Genomic DNA, 21146 nt, shown 5'->3' on the forward strand with positions numbered 1-21146 from the left:
ATTCGGATTGAAACAATACCCAAGCCCATTATACTTCGCTTGATTTTGGATTGATCGAAACAAGTGTCTCGTGGCACTGGTGGACGGTGACGGGCTGAGTGTGTTTAACCAATCCTGTTTATGTTTAATGTTACTATTGGTCCTCCCCCTTTTAATGGGCGGGGGGAGGGGGTTCTGACCTATTGGGATTAGAGGTCACGTATAGTGAAGCAGTTGATCCTTTTGAGGAAGACTTGGGAATAAGACATTAATGTACGTTGGTGGTTTGTGTCTTTAGTTTCCCCGGAAATGGTTTCATTATTGTTGATACTTCATTGAATTGAACCTTTGTATTTTACAAATAGTGTGTTGAAGTCCCTTCTTCTATTACTTTTGTCCTAATAGCCAAGATATATGCAACGAACTCATACAAGGTTCAGCGCACTATGTGTTAGAAAACAAACATGTTGATTAATTTGGCCCTAGTTATGAAAACCACGATAAAGATTTTAGAATTGAAGAATAAACTTTTCCCGAAAAGACTTATTTTGATGGTTTATTCTTAAACTGAACTTAAGCTAAAAATTTGAATAAAGCTTCAGGGAATTAAACAGGTTCCGGTGATTCTTACAAATGTTTTCAATTTACCAATAACTACATTATGCTTAATGATTTGACTTTAGAGTAAAGAGAAAATACCATACTCTATCAACTTCCAAACACAGAGTAAACAGCTATTAATTTCAGTATTATAACTTTAAAGTCAAAACCAAGATTTAAAACGAAATTCTCTGAATCACCGATTGAGTGATTTACATTGAATAGTAAGTCACAAAAAAAGCGCCAAGAAAAAGCAAATGGGTTCACAAATTTAAACAACTTATAGCCGTATAGCTGTTACCGTTTTAAAATGATGGGCTCTTAAAGTTTGAAAAAAGCACAACGACGTGTTTTCGCGAGCGGCGCTAGCTTGGGCGGAGCTTTAAAAAAGGGGAGGTTTGGGCAAATTTCATGAGGTTATTTCTCGAAAACGATATGGAACATGAAACAAATTTGTTGTTGTGTGTTCATTTTAGCCATAGTGGAACAGTTTGACAAAGTAAAACAAAATCTAAGACAGAGGGTCAGTTAGGACATTTTCTGAAATTTGGTTGATTTGACATGGAATGACCCGTGTCGTCTGTAGTGCAATCGGTCTATTGTTATGATTTTACATCATACCACCTTTAAGTTTGGTAAACCAGCCCAGCGGAATTTAAATCATAAGTGACTCAACGTAAAGCGAAAGTCAAACAATTGTTTTATTAAGTTATCAATACATTTAGAATAATAGTTGACTGTGGATATTTTTGGATGACAGATTTTTCATATTCTTGATGAGAATGCCTTGGTTTTGGTTAGTCATTGTTTATTTTTGATGTTGTTAATTTCCGATTGTCATCCACGATACTGTATCGTTTTCGACCATGACGTCATCGACATTCACAGACGACGCAATACCTTGACCGAGAACGAATCAGCCACGATGAGGTAACCGGTAGGAGTAAACGTCATGCCTTGAGGATACCACAAGCGACGAGCTACACAGCCGATGTGCTCACCTGATGCATCGTAATGATGTATCTCATTGGTTCCATAGCCACCGCAATAAACAGACACATAGATGTCTCCAGCATCGTCGCAGCACACACCATAGGGTTTGGCAGGCTTACCGTCAATGGAGGTGCTGATATTGAACACCTCGTTTCCCATGAAATCCACACAAACTAGTTTCATCTTCTGGTAGTTTGTGAAGATCACACGCTCCTTGCTGCTTATAGATAGATAGCAGTCGCTACTAATATCATCATGATGTATTGTGGAAATAATGGATCCATCCATATTATGCAGAGATATTACCTTTCTCTCACTGTCAGCCACTGCAATCCGATCTTTCTTGTCTACAGCAATACCACAAAGTAGACTCTCTGACTCCCCCTCGCCTTCATTCTTTGAGGGTCGGAACTGACGAATGTATCTCAGTTCTCTATCATAAACCTTTACATCCTGTCCGTCAGTAACCAGAAGCAGGTCATCAGAGGTCACGGCGACATTAAAAGGTTGTTTTAGTTGACCGTCCTCTGTTCCACTTTGAACACCTGTAGATTTGTAAGTACCATTTGATGTAAATGTGGATACTGGCCGCCTCTCTGTATCAATAACGACAATGTCACCATTGATAAAACAAGCAACGTCACCTGCACCAATGAACTCACCGTCACCCAACCCATATTCACCAAGCTCTGTCTTTACCTCCCACTTCTCTTCCTCTAGTATTTCACCGAGATCTGCGATATCATGACCTTTGAACCCAATAAATGACTTGCTATGCTGCACTGTTTGAAACTGGAGTTCTTTGTGGAAGTCTAAGTTGTGCATAACTTTTGGCTTGAGGTCCAGCAGCTCAAAGTTATCAGCATGTTGCATTAAGTCATTGACTGAAGCTACGATCTGCTCCGCACGGCTCATCTTATCGTGATTGCTGCTCTGTATGCTTTCAAATCCCTCACCTCTTTCTTGACCGATTTGAGTGACTCTTTCTTGAAGAAGGCGAGATGTGTTTCTTATCTTAGTGATTTCCTCTTCCTCCTTAGCCACAATATCTCGAAGAGCCCGGGCTACCATGAGCTGCAAACTCTGCTGTGAGTATTTAATAGAGTCGTCCACTTTTTGGAATTGCTTGCGACACTCATCAAACTTCTGCAAGGCTTCATCAACAGCTCGCCGATAAGATCGAATGGAATCATTGATTTCAGAGAGATTGTGGTTGGACGCTCGGTGATCGAACACCACACAAACAGGGCATGCAAGTAAATCACACGTGTCGCAATAAAAACGCAGTTCCTGGTCAGTGTGTTTCCGGCACTTTGGTGATTCAGTTTTGTCCTTGCCTTTGGGTCGCTCATTTGACGAACCGACATCATCAATGATTTGATGATGTCTGATAGCTTTTAGCTTCGAGTGCTGATCCAGACATGTCTTGCAATAATTCGCATCACAATCAACACACCGTGAGACGGCTTCAAGACCTTCGTCACATCCTTCGCATGTCACGACAGGAGGGTCAATGTCCTCCTTCGAACCTTCAAGATTAATGACGTCATCGATAAGCGAGCTTAAGAAAAAGCAGCTAAGAAGATCCGACAATCCCCCATCTGGGATTGACGTTTCCTTTTTACACATTGGGCAAATAATAAGATTCGTCTTCGGATCCGGTTTGTCTATAAGTTTCTGAAGACATTTGAAGCAGAAGCTGTGAAGACAGTCCAGTATTTTCGGATCTGTGAACCGACTCAGGCAGATTGGGCATTCGATGTGTACATGTCTAATCTTGCAAGTGGTCTCAGTGTGTAAAGCAGCTTCGGCCATCTTGATGAGAATTGGCTCCTGTTACCTGATGAAATAAAACAAGGACGTGTTCGTTTAACAATCAGGGAGTGAACAATAATGGAGACTTTTAGACGCTAGGTGGCAGCACAATAACTGATTCGTAACAGTATACTGGCCTCCTAGGATAAAGACAGGCATTGGTCTTATAAACCCATTGATTACAATGTCACGATAGCATTGGATGTGAATGTGTCATGATTGGTCCGAGGTGATGTCAGCTTACACTTCCAATCGTCTGCATGCAGATAGACTTGTGGACAAGTCATTAAATCGGCCCCACGCGCTGAGATAGTGCTCCCCGACAACACTGCTCTCGCGCGAACTCACTGCTCTCGCGCGAACTGATGGCTCCCCGATTTCGACTCCTCATTAACGACTTGTACAAGTTGTCAGCAGTTTGTGCACAGCCTATGGGCACTTCAGCCGAAATCGTACGGACGCATCTGATTGGTCGATGTCGTTAAATCAATGAATATTCAACATGTATATGCTATCAAACAGTACACCCTGTAGTGGATGGGTTCGGGAAGTCATATGTATGAATGAACGATCAACAAACCTGTCAGCGTGTATTTATTATGCCTACACTAGACGTCGTATGTGTATGGTTGTACTTTTATCGGGAACTTTGACGTGCATATTAAATAAATAACTTTGTCTTTACTTGGTCTGACTTGGTTGATAAACTTGAAGAACAAGATATAGAAGCAGCTGTCAAGAAGCCAGTTTTCTCAAGGCATGCAACATGCAAGAGATCCGCTCACGTCGACGACAGGTCGCAAGGAATAAGAAGAAGAAGAAGCCGCCATTTATATATGCATGTCAACACACACACACTGCACACAGCGTGTATTGATTGATGACAGGCAATGACACTTTTGTAAACAAATGATTTGCACCGGCCGAATATTCGATGTAATTATTAGCCTTGCTCAAGGCAGTGGTGATGGTTGGTGCATACTGTGTTGGCATCATGAAATCAAAACAGGTGAGCTTGCTGTTAAGTTTCTTAATTTATACTAATAAATTTGCGTTGACAAATAATATTGCAAAAATCTACCTCCATGGAGTTACCGGTAACTTGGTTTGGGGCTTCTTACTTAAAAGAACAAGTTTTGTTTTGAAGTAAAACTAAACAAAACATGTGTTATTATTCATATAACTCACTGGTTCCACCATGGAGGTAGTTTCTACCTCCATGGTTCCACAAAAAGCACTGTCAGTGGCAGTTGCACCGACACACACAGGTTATTAAAATTGAGCCCCTACTTCTAGTTCTTCACTAGGTTACTTGTATTGCATTGTTGTTGGAACTTTTGTATCTAGAGAGTAGAGGCTCAAGCAATGCAAAAAGTACAAAATTCACTGTTTTTGTTTTTGTTGGTTTTTATAATTAAACATAATTGTTGTTTTTTTAAGAAACAATAACAAAACATAATAACAAAACGTTTAAAAAATTTAAACACTAAAACTTAAATAAGATTTGAAATAACATGAGAGTCTTTATTTGTGATGGTGTTGCCTCGAACCTCACTTTAGCCCGTAAGTATTAGGTAGGTTTTATTAGCTGCATGTTATGCCAGCAAACAGGTGAACGTGAAGGTCAAAACATTGTGTTGTTAGGTGATGTTGGAACTAGTCTTTTTTAACACAAGAGGGCGCTAAATCCAGTGCTAATGTTTCTAGTTTTTGATGCTTGAGGGCGCTGTGCGTTTTCTTTTTGCCAAATCCCATTTTGTTAAATGTTCAAGGTTGTACCGTTTTTGGTACTAAAAAAGGTCCATTTGTTCCTGTTATTGAAATCCAATCGTTACCTGAACTGGGTGAGTTGACAGTTAATAATTGATCTATTATTGTTATGAGCCCGTAAGGGAGACAAATCAAGTTTTTGGGAGTTTTTATTGACAGTAAACATTTGAGATTTAGTCACATGGTCAGAGTTTGTATGGGGTTATATATTCATGTACATGTTCATGCATTTAGGGTTCCATACCTGCAGTTCTTCACAGGGCGGCTGCATACAGCCTTAATTATGTCAGACTTTAAAACATTATAACTGTGTCTAGGGCTATTCATGTTTTGGCTGTATATGTATCAGGTTTTGATTATGTATTTCTCTATTGTTATTTCAGCATAACAACAAGTAAACAAGTAAACAACTTCAAGCAAACCAACAAACCAACGTAAAACAAGATTATAAGAAAGGAATAGAGGATCAAGAACAGAAAGAAATAAATTCTCTATCAATCACAGTCAGATCAGAACAAGATTCCATTGACTTTCTTATTTGTGTTTATCGGCCAGCAGTAACACTGAGGATTTACAAGTTTCCTAGATTTATAAATATCCAACCAGTTTTTATGTTGCTACAATCGAGCTACTACCTTCAGTCCTACAAATTTGGTCCTTCGAGCCGGATAATCTCGTGAAACTGGTTTATCTTGTATTGGATAACAATTCCTTGGAACAACCATGAACCCTGACATTTCAGTTACAGTGTCGGAAGTTACGACACCATCTTCTATTGTTGTTAATGTTACACAACCATCCAATCTTATGCCATCTCCACCGGCTGCTACCATTGCAAATAGCCTAGCTACTGGACGAACCCCTCGCCCCCGGAGGGTTCCAAGTCATCTTGTACAGGACCATCAATTCACTGTCCTGCCAAGTCTACAGCATGACAGGGATCCTTCTTTCTCCTAGCGAACCATGGATGCACACAAAGCTGCTTCTGTGCACAGTGGAAAGTCGCGACGGACATCAGGGACAGTCAGTTCATCAAAGTCTGTGTCCCCATCAGAGATTCAGAGACGACTTGCAGAGCAGGAGTCACGCCGGAAATTACATGATCTGATGAGAGTAGCGGAGGAGGAGAAAGCACAAATTCGTCGAGAGGCAGCTGAAAGGGAGGAAGAAATTCACCTTGAGCGAGTCCAGATAGAAATACGCACGCAACGCTTGGCGGCTGAGGCTCGTCTAGATGCAGAACATCGAGAGAGACAAGTTGAGTTTGACTTCGAACAGGCTGAGATCCAAATGGAGACTGAACGACTTCAGCGTGAACTGGAAAACGCTGTTGAGTCTACATACATAGACAATTTACCTGACAGTAACCCAGATGTTCAAACATCTCAGTGGTTAAATGGAACTTCACAGACATTTGAACAAACTTGTATTTCTTCGGGTGTTGTAAGTTCTGATGTTGTACATGTTAGTGATGGCACAGGCACTTTCTCTGTTTTACCTACACAGTCAAATAATCATGTTAAGATGCATGTCAGTAGTTCTGACCGGCAGGGACATGGTTCTGGGACCAATATTGGGGGTTTGAGAGGTGCCGGTGTCATTACTGGTGCAGCACTGGGGCTTGCTAATAGTTCTAAGAATAATGTGCCATATTGTTGCATTCCTACTGCAGTAACATCTATGCCTATGTATACCCAGGCCTTCAGTGGGCCCATGTATGGAAATAATGTATTGTTTAATCCCTCCCATAATACATGTACAACAGGTTTAAGCTTGCAACCTGCAGGTTTTACACTCAACAGTGTGCCCACAGCTATGAAAGTTCACTCATCTCAGGAGGCTGGAGTTACTAGCTTAACTCAAACTGTGTCAGCATCGCACGGAGTTGCCATTAATCAACAACCTGTGATGAACCCCTGCACACCATCTCAGAAGGATGCAGTTGATCATGCAGCTACACCCCTCGATCAGAGAGAACTGCCTTCCGACAACAGTGTGGGTGAGTCCAATGGCTTTAGTGGAAGTGACTCGGACAAATCAGAGGAGGATGACTCTTCCAGTGGCGATATTTCATCGCGAAAGGGCAGGAAATACAAAGCCGGAGCTGAGGCTTCATATCAATACCAATATGGTATGTTTGTAGACAGTTTGCCCAAGCTTGACATTCCTAAGTTTGATGATGAACACAATGTGAAACAATACGTCACCTTTAGATCATTATGGGATAGTATCATGAGCAAACCAGAGTTCAGAATACCAGAGGCCACAAAGTTTGCCTACATGCGCAGTCATCTGGGAGGACGCCCACTAGCTATCGCCGACAGGAATATGATCCTGGGTGATAAAGCATACGCAGCAACCATCAAGCAGTTTGACAAATCCTTTGGTGATCCCGGACGAATAGTGCAGGGCTTGCTTAGTCAGCTGGAAACTCGGCCATCACTTTCCTACAATGACTGGGCTGGATTGAGAGATTTCTCCGATGAACTAGTGACTATGATTCAGACCGCGACTCACCTGAAGTTCAAGGCAGAGTTGAAGAATCATAAGTATGCTGTTGAATTAGCTCAAAAGTTACCGGACAGACTACACACAGAGTTCTTGTCCAAAATGTGGAAGAAATCTGAAGGACAGAAGTATACAGTGCTTAATCTCAGTGAGTGGCTTGAAGATAAGACTGGTCCAGTGGGATTAATTTTTCTGGAACAATCTCGTAAGTTCAAGTCGGGTAAGAAAGAACGCCCCCAGCAAGAACGCAAACGACCTCATCCAAAAGGTCCAGATTTTCCAGTAACCAGAACATACACAGCGCAGATAGCAGCTCCAAACCCACAGGTGTGTGTAACCACTACTGCGAAGGGAGTAAGCAAGACGTCAACTCCTGCTAAGAACTCCAACGCTTCCAAAGGAGGAATCGATGATAGGATCACTTGCCTTTATTGTGGTGTCAAGAAATGCAAGGATTGTCAGGGAGACCACCGTGCTAGTCTGCATGAAGTGGTGAAGTCTACAGTCAACAACCGGGGTACTGTCCTGTGCTCTGGAGTTGGGTCGAAACCCAAGGTGGGCTACGAACGTGATGTTTTGATAAAGGTGGTACCTCTCGTTGTGTATGGACCGAAGGGGATGATTGAAACCTTTGGTGTGCTTGATGAATGTGCAGAGCGAACCATGATTCTTCAGCAGACTGTAAGTGAGCTACAAATTCATGGCCCAGATGAAACGCTGAGGATTGAAACCGTGATGGGGGATGCTGATTGGAAAGGGAAGTGTGTGGATTTCGTCGTTTCTGCTAGAGGTGACCAAAGTCAGAAGTTCCAGATCAACTGTGCGTTTACCGCAGATGATTTTCAACTGGTTGACTACAGTGTGTCTGCCGAAAGGTTGCAGTCAAAGTGGCCTCATCTACGAAACTTACCCCTGTTCACTGCGGACAAAGTCCAACCTGCGCTATTGATTGGTGCAGATCACATAGAGTTGACGCTCTCAACAGAAGTTCGGACTGGTCCCAAAACAAGTTCTCCTGTGGCAGTGAATACCCTCTTTGGTTGGACCGTTCAGGGTAGACAAGGTCTTCAGCAGCCCGGTGTCAAGTCAACTACTAGCCATCAGGTGTTGTTTACGATGTGTCAACAGCCAGAATATCCACTCCACCAAATGATGGAAAGATTCATGGCAATTGACCGGCTACCACATATCAATGAGAAGGAAGCAACCCGTTCCCGACTTGACAAGCTAGCTATCAAGACTCTCAAAGAGAAGACTGTGCAGGTTGAAGTTCAGGGAATACACCGCCTTGAAACACCACTGTTGTGGAAACCGAACAGAAGTATTCCTCAGAGTTCAGCACGAGCCGTTCAAGGTCTGGCACGCTCGCACAGAAAGAAAATGACAAGTGACCCTAAGCTGGCGGAATACTGCAAAACGTATATGCAGAAACTCAAAGACCAGGGACATGTAGAAGAACTCGGAACAGTCGAGGAAATTGCGGCAAAGGAACAACAGGGTTGGTACATCCCGTATCATGTGGTTCATAGTAGTGGCAAGTACAGGCTAGTGTTCAACTGCTCATTTGAGTTTGCAGGCCAGAACTTGAATGACGAGCTGTTGGCAGGACCTACCCTAAATTCTTCTCTGCTAGAAGTGCTGTTGCGTTTTCGACAGGTCGAGTTGCTGTGTCTGGTGACATAACAGCCATGTTCCACCAGGTCAGACTTTCTCCTGAAGAGCGTTGCAGGTTTCGGTTTCTTTGGTGGGATGAGCAGATGGATACTTGGATTGTCTTTCAGTGGTTAGTGCTCCCATTCGGAGCGACCTGCAGTCCTTGCTGTGCAACATTCGCATTGCAGAAAACCGCAGAAGATGGCAAGGAAAGATACCCTCTTGTTCAGGACACCATAAAGCTGGAAACGTACGTAGACAACCAGCTAGCTAGTCGGGACACCGAACAACAGGCCAAAGAACTTGTTCTTAGTACTCGCCAGTGTCTACAGGAATCTGGATTTCAGATGGTGAAGTATGCCAGTAGTCACCCAGAAGTGGTAGAGAATCTGCCGACAGCAGCCCGCTCTAATCACCATTTGAGATCACTCTCACTCGATCAACTTGAGGGTAATCCCGAGCCAGCTCTTGGTCTCAATTGGGACTGTATGAGTGATGAGATGTATCATCCAGCCAAAGTTCCTGACAACCGTTTGCTCACAAAACGTACTGCTCTGAGAGTTCTGGCGAGCCAGTTTGAACCCCTTGGTGATATTGCACCATTCACAGCAAGAGCTAAGATAATAGTCCAAAAACTCTGGATGAGCAAACTTGACTGGGATGAAGAAGTCAACGACACTGATATCAGGAAAAGGTGGGAGGACTGGTGTCTCGAACTGGAACAGATTCCCTCTTTACGGATGCAGCGGTGTTACACTCCCTCACATGTTGACAGTACTAGTGTCAAGCGAGCACTTCATGTTTTTTGCGATGCTTCAGAGAGGCTGTATGGTGCAGTTGCATATATGCGTTCCGTGGACGACCATGAGCAAGTCTATATGAGTTTTGTACTGGCCAAGTGTCGAGTGGCACCGAAGCGACTGACCTCTATGCCACGTCTTGAACTGATGGCTGCTCTCGTTGGTGCACAGCTGGCTCAGTTGGTGAGCCAAGCCCTAACTGTGGAGTTGGACTATGTGATGATGTGGAGTGATTCTACCACGGTGCTGACATGGATTCAGTCAGATTCTTGTCGCTTCAAAGTTTTCGTTGGCACCCGTGTAGCTGAAATCCAGACCTTAACTGACGGCATGGAATGGCGCTACGTGCGGACCACAGACAACCCTGCGGATGATATAACTCGGGGACTGTCAGTTGCAGAGCTAGGGAAGGGCTCCAGATGGAGTGAAGGACCACCATGGCTACTTGGTCCACCAGACACCTGGCAAAGTGAAAGTGCACCAGTCCTCGCACAGACCCGCGCTTCATCATCTGCTGATACAAGTGAGATTAAGAAAGCTCTCTTTTGTGGAGTGACCATGACCGGCCCCGTGAATGATCTGGATTTGACGGTTTTTGAGAGTTGGACTGACTTGGTCAATGCATTGGGTCAGAAGTTGTATCCATTTGATGAGCAGGTGACCGGTGCTCTCTCTCCTGACCAGACGCGTGATGTTGAGAATCAGCTCCTCCAGCGGGCACAGATGGATCATTTCAAAGCAGAGATCGCTGCCCTTGAGGCTGGAAAGGAGATATCAAAGGAAAGCCGTCTAATCCAGCTCGCACCCGAGCTAGACAGAACTGAGAAGTTGATCAGAGTTGGGGGTCGTCTAAGAAAAGTGCCTCAACAGGATTGTGTTGATTTCGAGTTACATCCAATTGTCCTGGACCAGCATCACCCAGTTACCAAGCTCCTAATCAAGGATGCTGATAACCATTTCAGTCATCAAGCTGGCACCGGACAAGTTTTTGCCTACCTTCGGCGTCGCTATTGGATCATCCGTGGGCGCAGTTCAGTAAAAGGTGTTCTCCATGCCTGTTTTGAATGTCGCCGTTGGCGTGAGAAGCCCCGAGTCCCTCGTATGGCTGACCTCCCAAAATCCCGCTTGCGACTGCACAAGCCTCCTTTCTACTCAACAGGAATGGACTGTTTTGGTCCAATGACTGTCACAATTGGACGAAGACAGGAGAAACGCTGGGGCCTTCTGTTCAAATGCATGACGACCCGTGCCATTCATCTAGAACTTCTGGAGAAAATGGATGCAGATCACTTCCTAATGGCATACCGAAGGTTTGCTTCCCGGCGAGGAGTACCCTATGAGTTACTAAGCGACTGTGGCACTAATTTTACTGGTGCCGCAACAGAGATGGAAAATGCCTTGAAAGAGATGGAGCCAGAGCTGGTTAAGCGACTTGCGAAGTACAAGGTGTTATTCAGGTTCAACCCCCCTAACGCACCCCATTTCGGTGGCCTGTGGGAGCGCGAAGTACGTTCAGTCAAGACCGCACTCAAAGGAGTACTTGGAGACCGCACTGTCCCAGAACCTGTTCTGCGCACTGTATTGACTGAAGCCGAGGGCATCATGAACTCCAAACCTCTTGGTTATGCATCGTCAGAGGTGGCAGATATCGATCCAGTAACACCCAACATACTTCTGATGGGGCGGCGCGATCCTGCACTCCCCATGGTAGTCTATGATGAGGGCCGCCGCAGTTGGCGACATAGTCAGGTCTTAGCAGACCATTTCTGGCGTCTCTTCATACGCTCGTACCTGCCAACTTTGCAGACCCGACAGAAGTGGCAGCGAGAGGTCGACAACCTGTCTGTTGGAGATGTGGTGATGATTGCAGACCCACAGCTTACCCGCTCCCAGTGGCCAGTTGGTGTTGTGTCAGAGGTGCTTCCAAGCAGTGATGACAGAGTCAGAGCTGTCAACGTGAAGGTGGACAAACGGACGTACAAGCGACCTGTATCCAGGCTTGTGAGATTGTCCAAGTATGAGGAAGGGGATACTGCCAAGAGCAATGCACTGCTCACTCGTACTCGCATTCCATTCAAGCTCTACTCTAGCTATGAAACAAGTACTGTTTAAGTTCCTAATTGAGGTGTTTGCCTTAGAATGCCTAAAAGGCTACCTATATGTTAATGTTACCGTAAAAAGGTTGTATTTGATTTTTGCAAATTTCCTTAAGAAATTTGTGGGCGGCCATGTTGGAACTAGTCTTTTTTAACACAAGAGGGCGCTAAATCCAGTGCTAATGTTTCTAGTTTTTGATGCTTGAGGGCGCTGTGCGTTTTCTTTTTGCCAAATCCCATTTTGTTAAATGTTCAAGGTTGTACCGTTTTTGGTACTAAAAAAGGTCCATTTGTTCCTGTTATTGAAATCCAATCGTTACCTGAACTGGGTGAGTTGACAGTTAATAATTGATCTATTATTGTTATGAGCCCGTAAGGGAGACAAATCAAGTTTTTGGGAGTTTTTATTGACAGTAAACATTTGAGATTTAGTCACATGGTCAGAGTTTGTATGGGGTTATATATTCATGTACATGTTCATGCATTTAGGGTTCCATACCTGCAGTTCTTCACAGGGCGGCTGCATACAGCCTTAATTATGTCAGACTTTAAAACATTATAACTGTGTCTAGGGCTATTCATGTTTTGGCTGTATATGTATCAGGTTTTGATTATGTATTTCTCTATTGTTATTTCAGCATAACAACAAGTAAACAAGTAAACAACTTCAAGCAAACCAACAAACCAACGTAAAACAAGACTATAAGAAAGGAATAGAGGATCAAGAACAGAAAGAAATAAATTCTCTATCAATCACAGTCAGATCAGAACAAGATTCCATTGACTTTCTTATTTGTGTTTATCGGCCAGCAGTAACACTGAGGATTTACAAGTTTCCTAGATTTATAAATATCCAACCAGTTTTTATGTTGCTACAATCGAGCTACTACCTTCAGTCCTACAGGTGACGTCACCACTTTGGGCTTAATTCATGCTCACGTAAGACGTCTGCACAGAGAGGTACCTGATGTGAAAAATGGTATCTTCATGTGTGATTTTAACGACACAATTTTCTGACATTTACGTTAACTTATTTGCTTGCAATAAGTATTAGCCAATCATACTACGGATAGTATTACACAATCAACATAAGTTCAGGTCAACATTGTGTGTTTCTTTCTTTTCTCCACAGGGCCATATGGCAGCCTGACAGTGCAAGGGAAACACTCCTCGTTTAGGAAGGAAGTTCATTCCACCCCTACCCCTTAGCTGCTGTAAAAACTGTGAAAGTTTGATCTCCTGTCTTACTGCGAGTCATGGGAAAAGTTAGCCGAGATGGATCTGCATTGGAGTGAAGATTTGTACGCAAAAACTGATACAACTCAAGACACTCATTAAATTACTCTGGTGCCTAAACTCTGGTTTAATTGGTAACCAATGAAGCGATCTTAGAAGGAGCATGGCATCACGACGGCGATTTAACCTAAAATAATATGAGCAGCCATGTTCTGCAAACTGTGAAGTCTCTTTTAAAATATGCATGTGGGATTTCTGTAAGCAGCCCAATACAACAATCTAACCGAGAAAGAACATGGCTGTGAATCACATGATGTTATGCATCGTCAGATTCATACTTCCTAATCTGTGACACATGAAATCGAACAGACTTGCAAAGCTGGAGCCGATTTCACGAAACGTTAGGGTTTCATGTTACGGTGCAAGGCTGGGACTCAACTCAAGTCGTAAGATTAACACAAGTTGGAAAGAGTTTGGTGAAATCGAAAGCAGGTCTATTTGATCAGTCATAGACAATTCTATCAAAATATGTACCAAAGTTCTTGACTGATGTGGATGGTGCATTCTGAATGGTTCCAAATGTAAGGATGACATTTATACTGTGCAATTACCAAAAATTATTTTGCTCATTTTAGTTAAAATTTATTCTTTCCAATCCAAATACTTAAATATCCAAAGCACAGACTGAGAGGGTTTGATAATGTATAAAGGCTCGGCGGTTGTGCAACATAGGTAGAAAACCCATTTAAAATGTTCATTCAAGTTAGTTTTCCCCTATCCACCACTGTTTACATTTCTTTACGGTCTTCTACCGGTGTCCACCCGAAGGTCCATTAGTCCGAAGGTTCGATTGTCCGAACGCACAAATTTCCCATAACAGGGGGTTCATTAGTCCCAAAATGAAGTAGGTTTCATTAACCCATACATTTGATACGATAGTCCGAAGGTTCATTGATCCGAAGGTTCACTGGTCAAAATAAGATCCGATAGTCCGAATCGACGATCAAACCTTATTGTCAATTCGGACTATCGGACCTTATTGTCAATTTGGACTATCGGACCTTATTGTCAATTTGAACTATCGAACCTTCAGACTATTGAACCTTCGGACCATCGAGCTGTAACCCTTCTAGCACTCGCCTAGTTTGTAAATTGTTTAAAGTGTTTTGTAATAAACAGGTTTTGCAAAATCCGTGGTCAACTACTCACTATGTTTATATAGCAACCTGGAGGTGCAAGGGAAACACTCCACATTTTCTTTATTTGCAGTTTCTACCATCAATATCCATTAGTCTGAAGGTATTTTAATTGTTTATTGCTCAATTTGTTGATCGATTTATCAATAAATTTGTTTCTTGTTTTTTGTTTGAGGCAAACTACAATTTGAGTCACTGTTCCTTTTTTGCATTTCACGGTGTCTTTACCCTATTTGAGCCTTATATCAATTGTTATGATTGCTTGGAAGTGAGAAGTATTTTTCGTGGTTACACTTACAGTTGCTTAAAAAAATTAAAAGTACAGCTGCTATATGAAACCTTGTCTTGCAATATCTTGGGCAAGTAGAGTGTATGTCGATGATTAGCTATAATACTTTTAAAATACATCGACATCTGAAAAGAGTTACTGAAAATTTTCCGGAATCCCTGCGATCCGCACACGACTGCCCTGTGAAACTTGTACACAAGACTCACATATCAAACTTCCACATGTCGACCATGGTTTTCAAAATCGCTTTTTAGATGAAAACTTAAAATAAAAAAACATTTGTCAGTAAACAAATAATGAATTTTGGGACTGGTAGTAATACAACTATATTTTATGTTGCAACTTGTCCAGGTGTCATATTTAAAACACATTTTGATTGGTAATTTGACGTAACGTACTGTCCAGGGACTTACAGCAAGTTTAATTTATACACAGTCTGAGCAGAACACATCGGGTTAAAGGACTGCATTGGACCATTACCATTGACCGTGGGCATTATTTATTTGCATGAGGCAGCTCACGGATATTAAACAGATAAATAGTAATGCATTTGAAGATGACTTTGTAAAGTTAGGCCCTTTTCAACTAATAAAGCAGTTAAATCAAAATAAAAAAGATTCACAGATGCCCTCCGGTTCAAGCTTTACAATATTAGAAACTATTACTACCCTCTTATAAAAATGAACTCGTCTGCACGATTGTCTCCGCGGCAACAGTGAAGGTATACCGCGTTCATACTTGAATACATGAATACGTACCGCTGTCAGCTTGTACAAGTCGTTAATGAGGAGTCGAAATCGGGGAGCCATCAGTTCGCGCGAGAGCAGTGAGTTCGCGCGAGAGCAGTGTTGTCGGGGAGCACTATCTCAGCGCGTGGGGCCGATTTAACGACTTGTCCACAAGTCTAGCATGCAGAGTGTGCATAGTGTATGTACCCAGTTGTTTTATTCATTATGTAATGTGGATATGTACGTGTGCGTTGACTGTGAATCTCCATGTGAAATGAATGAGGGGTCAAATGTGCTGGTATATGGGGTTATGCACGAGCCTCGAATACTGATCAGTATAATAGAGATCAGTGTTCTCGAAGTGTGACGTCAGACAGGTTAGTTCGTATACTCGATAATAAGTGACCACGACCAGGATTTTTGAACAATGGACTAACACGACTTATTGTGGTATTTGTATGATGGACATGAGTAGAACATTAACAATAAGGTTCTTAATTGTTCCCTTTTATACTTTAAACCAAGAATAACACCAACGCCCAGCCGGCAATCACAATGTTAAGCGAGCCCTTTTTCATTTTGCAAAGAGTACTCCAGTGGAAAGTTTTAAAAGTAAATGTAAATGTTTTGAAGATGCACCAAGGCCATGACCGGGGGAGCAATGGTTTTATTTGCACGTTGTTTCGGCAGAATTGTTTTAGGGCACTCCGAGGGGCAAACCCTTTGAGAAAGTAATGTCATAGAGAACGTACATAATAGCTGGCTCACACTATAATATATAAGGGGTACGGCAAGCTACGTTAAGCTGCAAATTACAATTTTGAATTTACCGAAGACGGTCGCAAAAATCAGTCGCGTCAAAATTGACTATTTATACGACCCATACACACACGTCTAAAGGCTTTGAGTCACGTCATCGTCACCGGTCAGCCGCCTTTCCTTGGGGATTTTCACGTTCGCGATCATCTTCCGTCTTTGTCTTTTGCCGCTACTATATCGTCGGTGTTTTTACGATCCGGCAAAATAGCCAAATTACGTGAAATTTTCGATTTTCTAATCTTTTCATATTTTGAAAGTAGTGTTTCAGTTGTATCTTTCCATAAAATTTCAACCTTGGAAAAGCTACATTTGCTGAGATATCGTGAATGTATGGAAGGGGGAAACGTCCGAATGTACACGTTTGTTAAAAAATTGGATTTTACGAATCGACAATACATTGTGTCACCGGTTCGTAAAACCCACTCCACAACGTATCTATGCGCGCGCTGTATACAGTACATGTACTTTACGAACTGACCTAGTTGTAGTGTTGTCGGTTCGTAATGGCGTCCCTGGCTACACGGCGTGTGTATGCCATGGCTGCCATGCTTATGATTGTTTTGTTGGGTTTACCAACTTGGTGCTCCTTCCTTCACGAGGTAACATCTATTGAGCATCCCCGTTAAAAGTAAGTAAAGGTTCACCTTTCAAATTTAGACTGAAAATACAGCCTTAACTTTGTGTGAAACGTTCCAAGATTGGACACAGATATTTACGCCCAACTTCAATTTTCACCCAACTATACTTGGACTGGTCCAACTAACGCGGCACCGCACGAAATTAATGGATGGTGCATGACCATCATGGCTATCCATGACCCATTTCGGGACGTAATCCAATCGGACACAATCTCTGATTGGGGGAGGGGAGGGTGCAGAACGAAATGCATTGCTAATAATAAATAGTAGGCCTAATGATATAATAATAACAACAAAATATTAATAAGTATAACAATACAATGGGCTATAACATGCATATAGTATAACCATGGAGGAAGATTTTCTTTCTCCATCCATAGTATAAAAGTGTGGCTTTATTATTCCAACAATACAATAAACTTTTGCTTGTTTCATACTCAGACTCAGAGCCATACCCTCACTGAGTCACTCATCATGCTCATCTATTTTATTATTTAACATTTTGTATAATCACAAGGTTTATCTGCATAGTGTTTTCAAGTGTAATTTTATTAACAGTAACACAACTAGGTTGAGAAACTTTCATTCAATAATATTTACTCTCACTCAGTCATATTATGATACAATCTTAAGATAGGTCTTGATGAATATAAAATGACACCAGTCACTCATTACATGGAGGAAGACCTCCTCCATGCTCAGTCATCATCAATAATTGTATAGGTGAATAGTTTATGTTCACTGTTCATGACATTTGAATTAATTTTTATCAAATTGTGTGCACATTAAGTATTTATCATGATTTGGAAATAAAAACATTTATTTGCTAAACAATGATTTTCAACAAAGTCAAAAATATTTCACTTGTCAGTGTTTTTTCTTTATTTTTTGTATGGGAGCTGGAAGTAATAATCCATTTCAATTCAATTTATTTATTTTACAGTTTACAGATTGCTCGTACAAGTTAAGGTACATGTTCAAGAATGGGTGTTGAAAGAGGTAAGTGGGTTTCTCTTGCATCTAGCATGTTTTTTTTTTTTGGGGGGGGGTCCTTGAATTTGCAAATAATTAATCCTTTTTTTGCAATTCCCAACTTGAGACAATAATTATTAGTTATTAATAAATACCATGGACGGTTTCAAGTCTCTGATTGGTCAAAACCCGGTCACGTGTGTGAGTGTTAACGGTGGTATAAAGACCGGCCTTGGAAAATAGCGAATAAGTGGCCACAAAATCAGCATACATTGTGTAAACCTTGCGCGTTGCACTGTAATCGCACGCTTATTTATATCCCTGTTAGTTTCATTGCAACTTCGCGCACTTACGCGTACGCGCGCTGAAAATGTATCAATTTTGAGTGCGCGCGTGTAATATTTGCGCGCGTATAAACTGACGCCGAGCTCATGCGCGCGTTATAATGCACAAGGAACAGCTATTGTCCAATCATTTTTCTCCTTTGACCCCAGTGAAGGCGCTGAACAGATCATTATTTCAAAGAGTCACTGGTCTCAAAGATCAGTAATGTGATTAACGCACGAAAGAGATGGGAACCATCAAAAGCTTAAAATAATATGACCCCTGAACATGTCTGGAAGTACCGCCGAGAGAAAAGTCACAAACTTTGGACAATTTTAGCCGTTTAATTCGCTAACGGTATTTATTAATGGGAATAACAGTGTTCGTACCCGGTCTTCACTGCGTGGTATTGACCTAGGTTGGTGGCTGGAGCTGTTAACGGACCTCGCCTCCGGCTCGGTCCGTTAACAGCGCCAGCCACCTCGCCTCCGGCTCGGTCCGTTAACAGCGCCAGCCACCAACCCGGTCATTACCACGCAGTGAAGACCGGGTACTCGCACTGTTATTCCCTAATTAAACAAGTATTCCTCTTTATAGTCGAGTCATGTTGACTTACATATTTTTTTATTTTTTCAAACAATTAAATAAACAGATGATGTTGATGTGCTCGTGAAAGATCACCTCATAATGACAGCGATGACAGTGAAGATAATGTATCTTTAGCATTAATTGGTAAATAGATTTATACAAAGTGTGTTGTTGGATGCAATGTAAACTTGTTTTTAGGTTTTTGTACACATTATAATTTAGTGTGTACTTTTGGAGTATAATTGAGTGATTACTTTAATTTTTCACCTTCTCTCAGTCTCATGCCCATGTATTTTTTGAACTGTAAATTCAATGTGATTTTTCCTTTTGCAGTCACACTGAATGTTTTTTTATAAACCACAAACAGTTATTAAAATAGTAACAACAATAATAATAGACACACAAAGAATTGGTTCTGACTTTAACTCAGGAACTCACCTTTACACAAGACAAGCATGGACTCACATTTAATTGCAAGTAAAATTGTGTTTTCCTGCACTCTTTTTAGCCTCTCAAGCAGTGCAGATTAATCCTGCCGTCCAGCAAGAAACCCAGCCTGACCGTGGTGAGACTTCTGCCCAGCATTAAACCCAGCCTGACCGTGGTGAGACTTCTGCCCAGCATGAAACCCAGCCTGACCGTGGTGAGAGTTCTGCCCAGCATGAAACCCAGCCTGACCGTGGTGAGAGTTCTGCCCAGCATGAAACCCAGCCTGAGAGATTTCTGCCCAGCATGAAACCCAGCCTGACCGTGGTGAGACTTCTGCCCAGCATGAAACCCAGCCTGACCGTGGTGAGACTTCTGCCCAGCCTGACCGTGGTGAGAGTTCTGCCCAGCATGAAACCCAGCCTGACCGTGGTGAGACTTCTGCCCAGCATGCATAGCCAGTCCAACCGATTGTTGATGTAATTTTCGCTACTACCAGAAACCGAGATGACTCCCCCTAGTAAATAAAATTGTTGACCTGATCCAGTTGTTTTCCCTTTATGGATACAGAAACTTTTGTTGTTACCTTGCTGGTGATTTGGACCACAGTTTTGCTGATGTTGATTCTAAGCCCAAACTTTCTGCTATCTTCTTCAACTTTTAAAACTAAGCGCTGAAGATTACTTTCTGAATCATTAATGATAAAACTCAAAATGAATTTCTACTGGGTGAGTATATAATTAGTCAAAAGGGCTTCTGGAATTCGGTCATGTTCGGCCTTTTCTGAAAAGTCTCTACCAAAATAATGTACCAGTAAATTGAAACGAAGAGCATATATGTCGTTATGTATGAACAAATCGGTGCAACTCAAATTTCAAAAAGAAAAAAAAAATGTACGTAAAAAATTGCTTCAAAAAGAAAACAAACAAGTCACAAAAACACGGCAAATTTTCCCGTCATGGATGTCAGCAACAGTCCCCAATTAGTATGAAAAACCACACAAACCCCCGCAGATAAAACCCGGCAAATAAGCTTTTTAACGCATGGGTTGCGGGTAGAGACTGTCTCGTGTTCGTTCTCGTTATCGAGGCCTGTGTAGCCTTCTTTAGGATATAACCTGTGTTGATCCTAAAAAACACAACTTTCGAAAACATCGCCGAACCTTGTTTCTTATAGCTTTCAAACAATTTGTCAGATCAGGATTCATTGGAACTAATTAAGCGTGTACTGTTTAGATTTAATGTATACTGGTTTGTGTGAACTGATTCATGTACTGTTACACACATAACGTACATTATGGTCATGTTCATTAAAGCCATTGGACACTTTCGAAACAAAAACAAAATAAAAGTTCACAGATTTGTAAAATTACTTTCAGGGTTTACAGAAGGTAACGGTGAAAGACTTCTATTGAAAAATTATTCCATAAAATGCTTTACTTTTTTGTGAAAACATTAAAACAATATCAATTCTCGATGTCAATTCCAGATATCGAGATTTACGGATTTATTTTAAACACATGTATTGACACGGCCAAACTTGCGGAAATAAGGGTGGGTTTTCCCGTTATATTCTCCCGACTCCGATGACTGATTGAGCTCAAATTTTCACAAGTTTGTTATTTCATATTTAACCCACAACTGTGACGTCATACTATTGTTAAATCGCTCCATTATTTTGCACGAATGGCGCGATGGCTACAACTATTCACCCATT

General features: G+C 41.9%; 2 protein-coding genes and 1 long non-coding RNA gene across 3 annotated transcripts; 2 read left to right on the plus strand and 1 right to left on the minus strand.

Annotated features, from left to right (window-relative positions):
- Nucleotides 1-1461: 1461 nt before the first annotated feature.
- LOC117293485 (E3 ubiquitin-protein ligase TRIM71-like) lies at nt 1462-3387 on the minus strand. The gene has a single exon (XM_033775833.1). It carries the CDS (start codon nt 3385-3387, stop codon nt 1462-1464), a length of 1926 nt encoding a protein of 641 aa, XP_033631724.1.
- A 5966-nt stretch (nt 3388-9353) lies between these two features.
- On the plus strand, nt 9354-12230 carry LOC117293486. Its single transcript, XM_033775834.1, has one exon. It carries the CDS (start codon nt 9354-9356, stop codon nt 12228-12230), a length of 2877 nt encoding a protein of 958 aa, XP_033631725.1.
- A 5840-nt stretch (nt 12231-18070) lies between these two features.
- On the plus strand, nt 18071-19812 carry LOC117293897. The gene is made up of 3 exons (XR_004519485.1): nt 18071-18119; nt 19069-19148; nt 19513-19812. It is a non-coding gene; the product is annotated as an uncharacterized LOC117293897 (long non-coding RNA).
- Nucleotides 19813-21146: the final 1334 nt, after the last annotated feature.

This window comes from Asterias rubens, chromosome 8 (assembly GCF_902459465.1).
Source record: "Asterias rubens chromosome 8, eAstRub1.3, whole genome shotgun sequence".
Lineage (NCBI taxonomy): Eukaryota > Metazoa > Echinodermata > Asteroidea > Forcipulatida > Asteriidae > Asterias > Asterias rubens.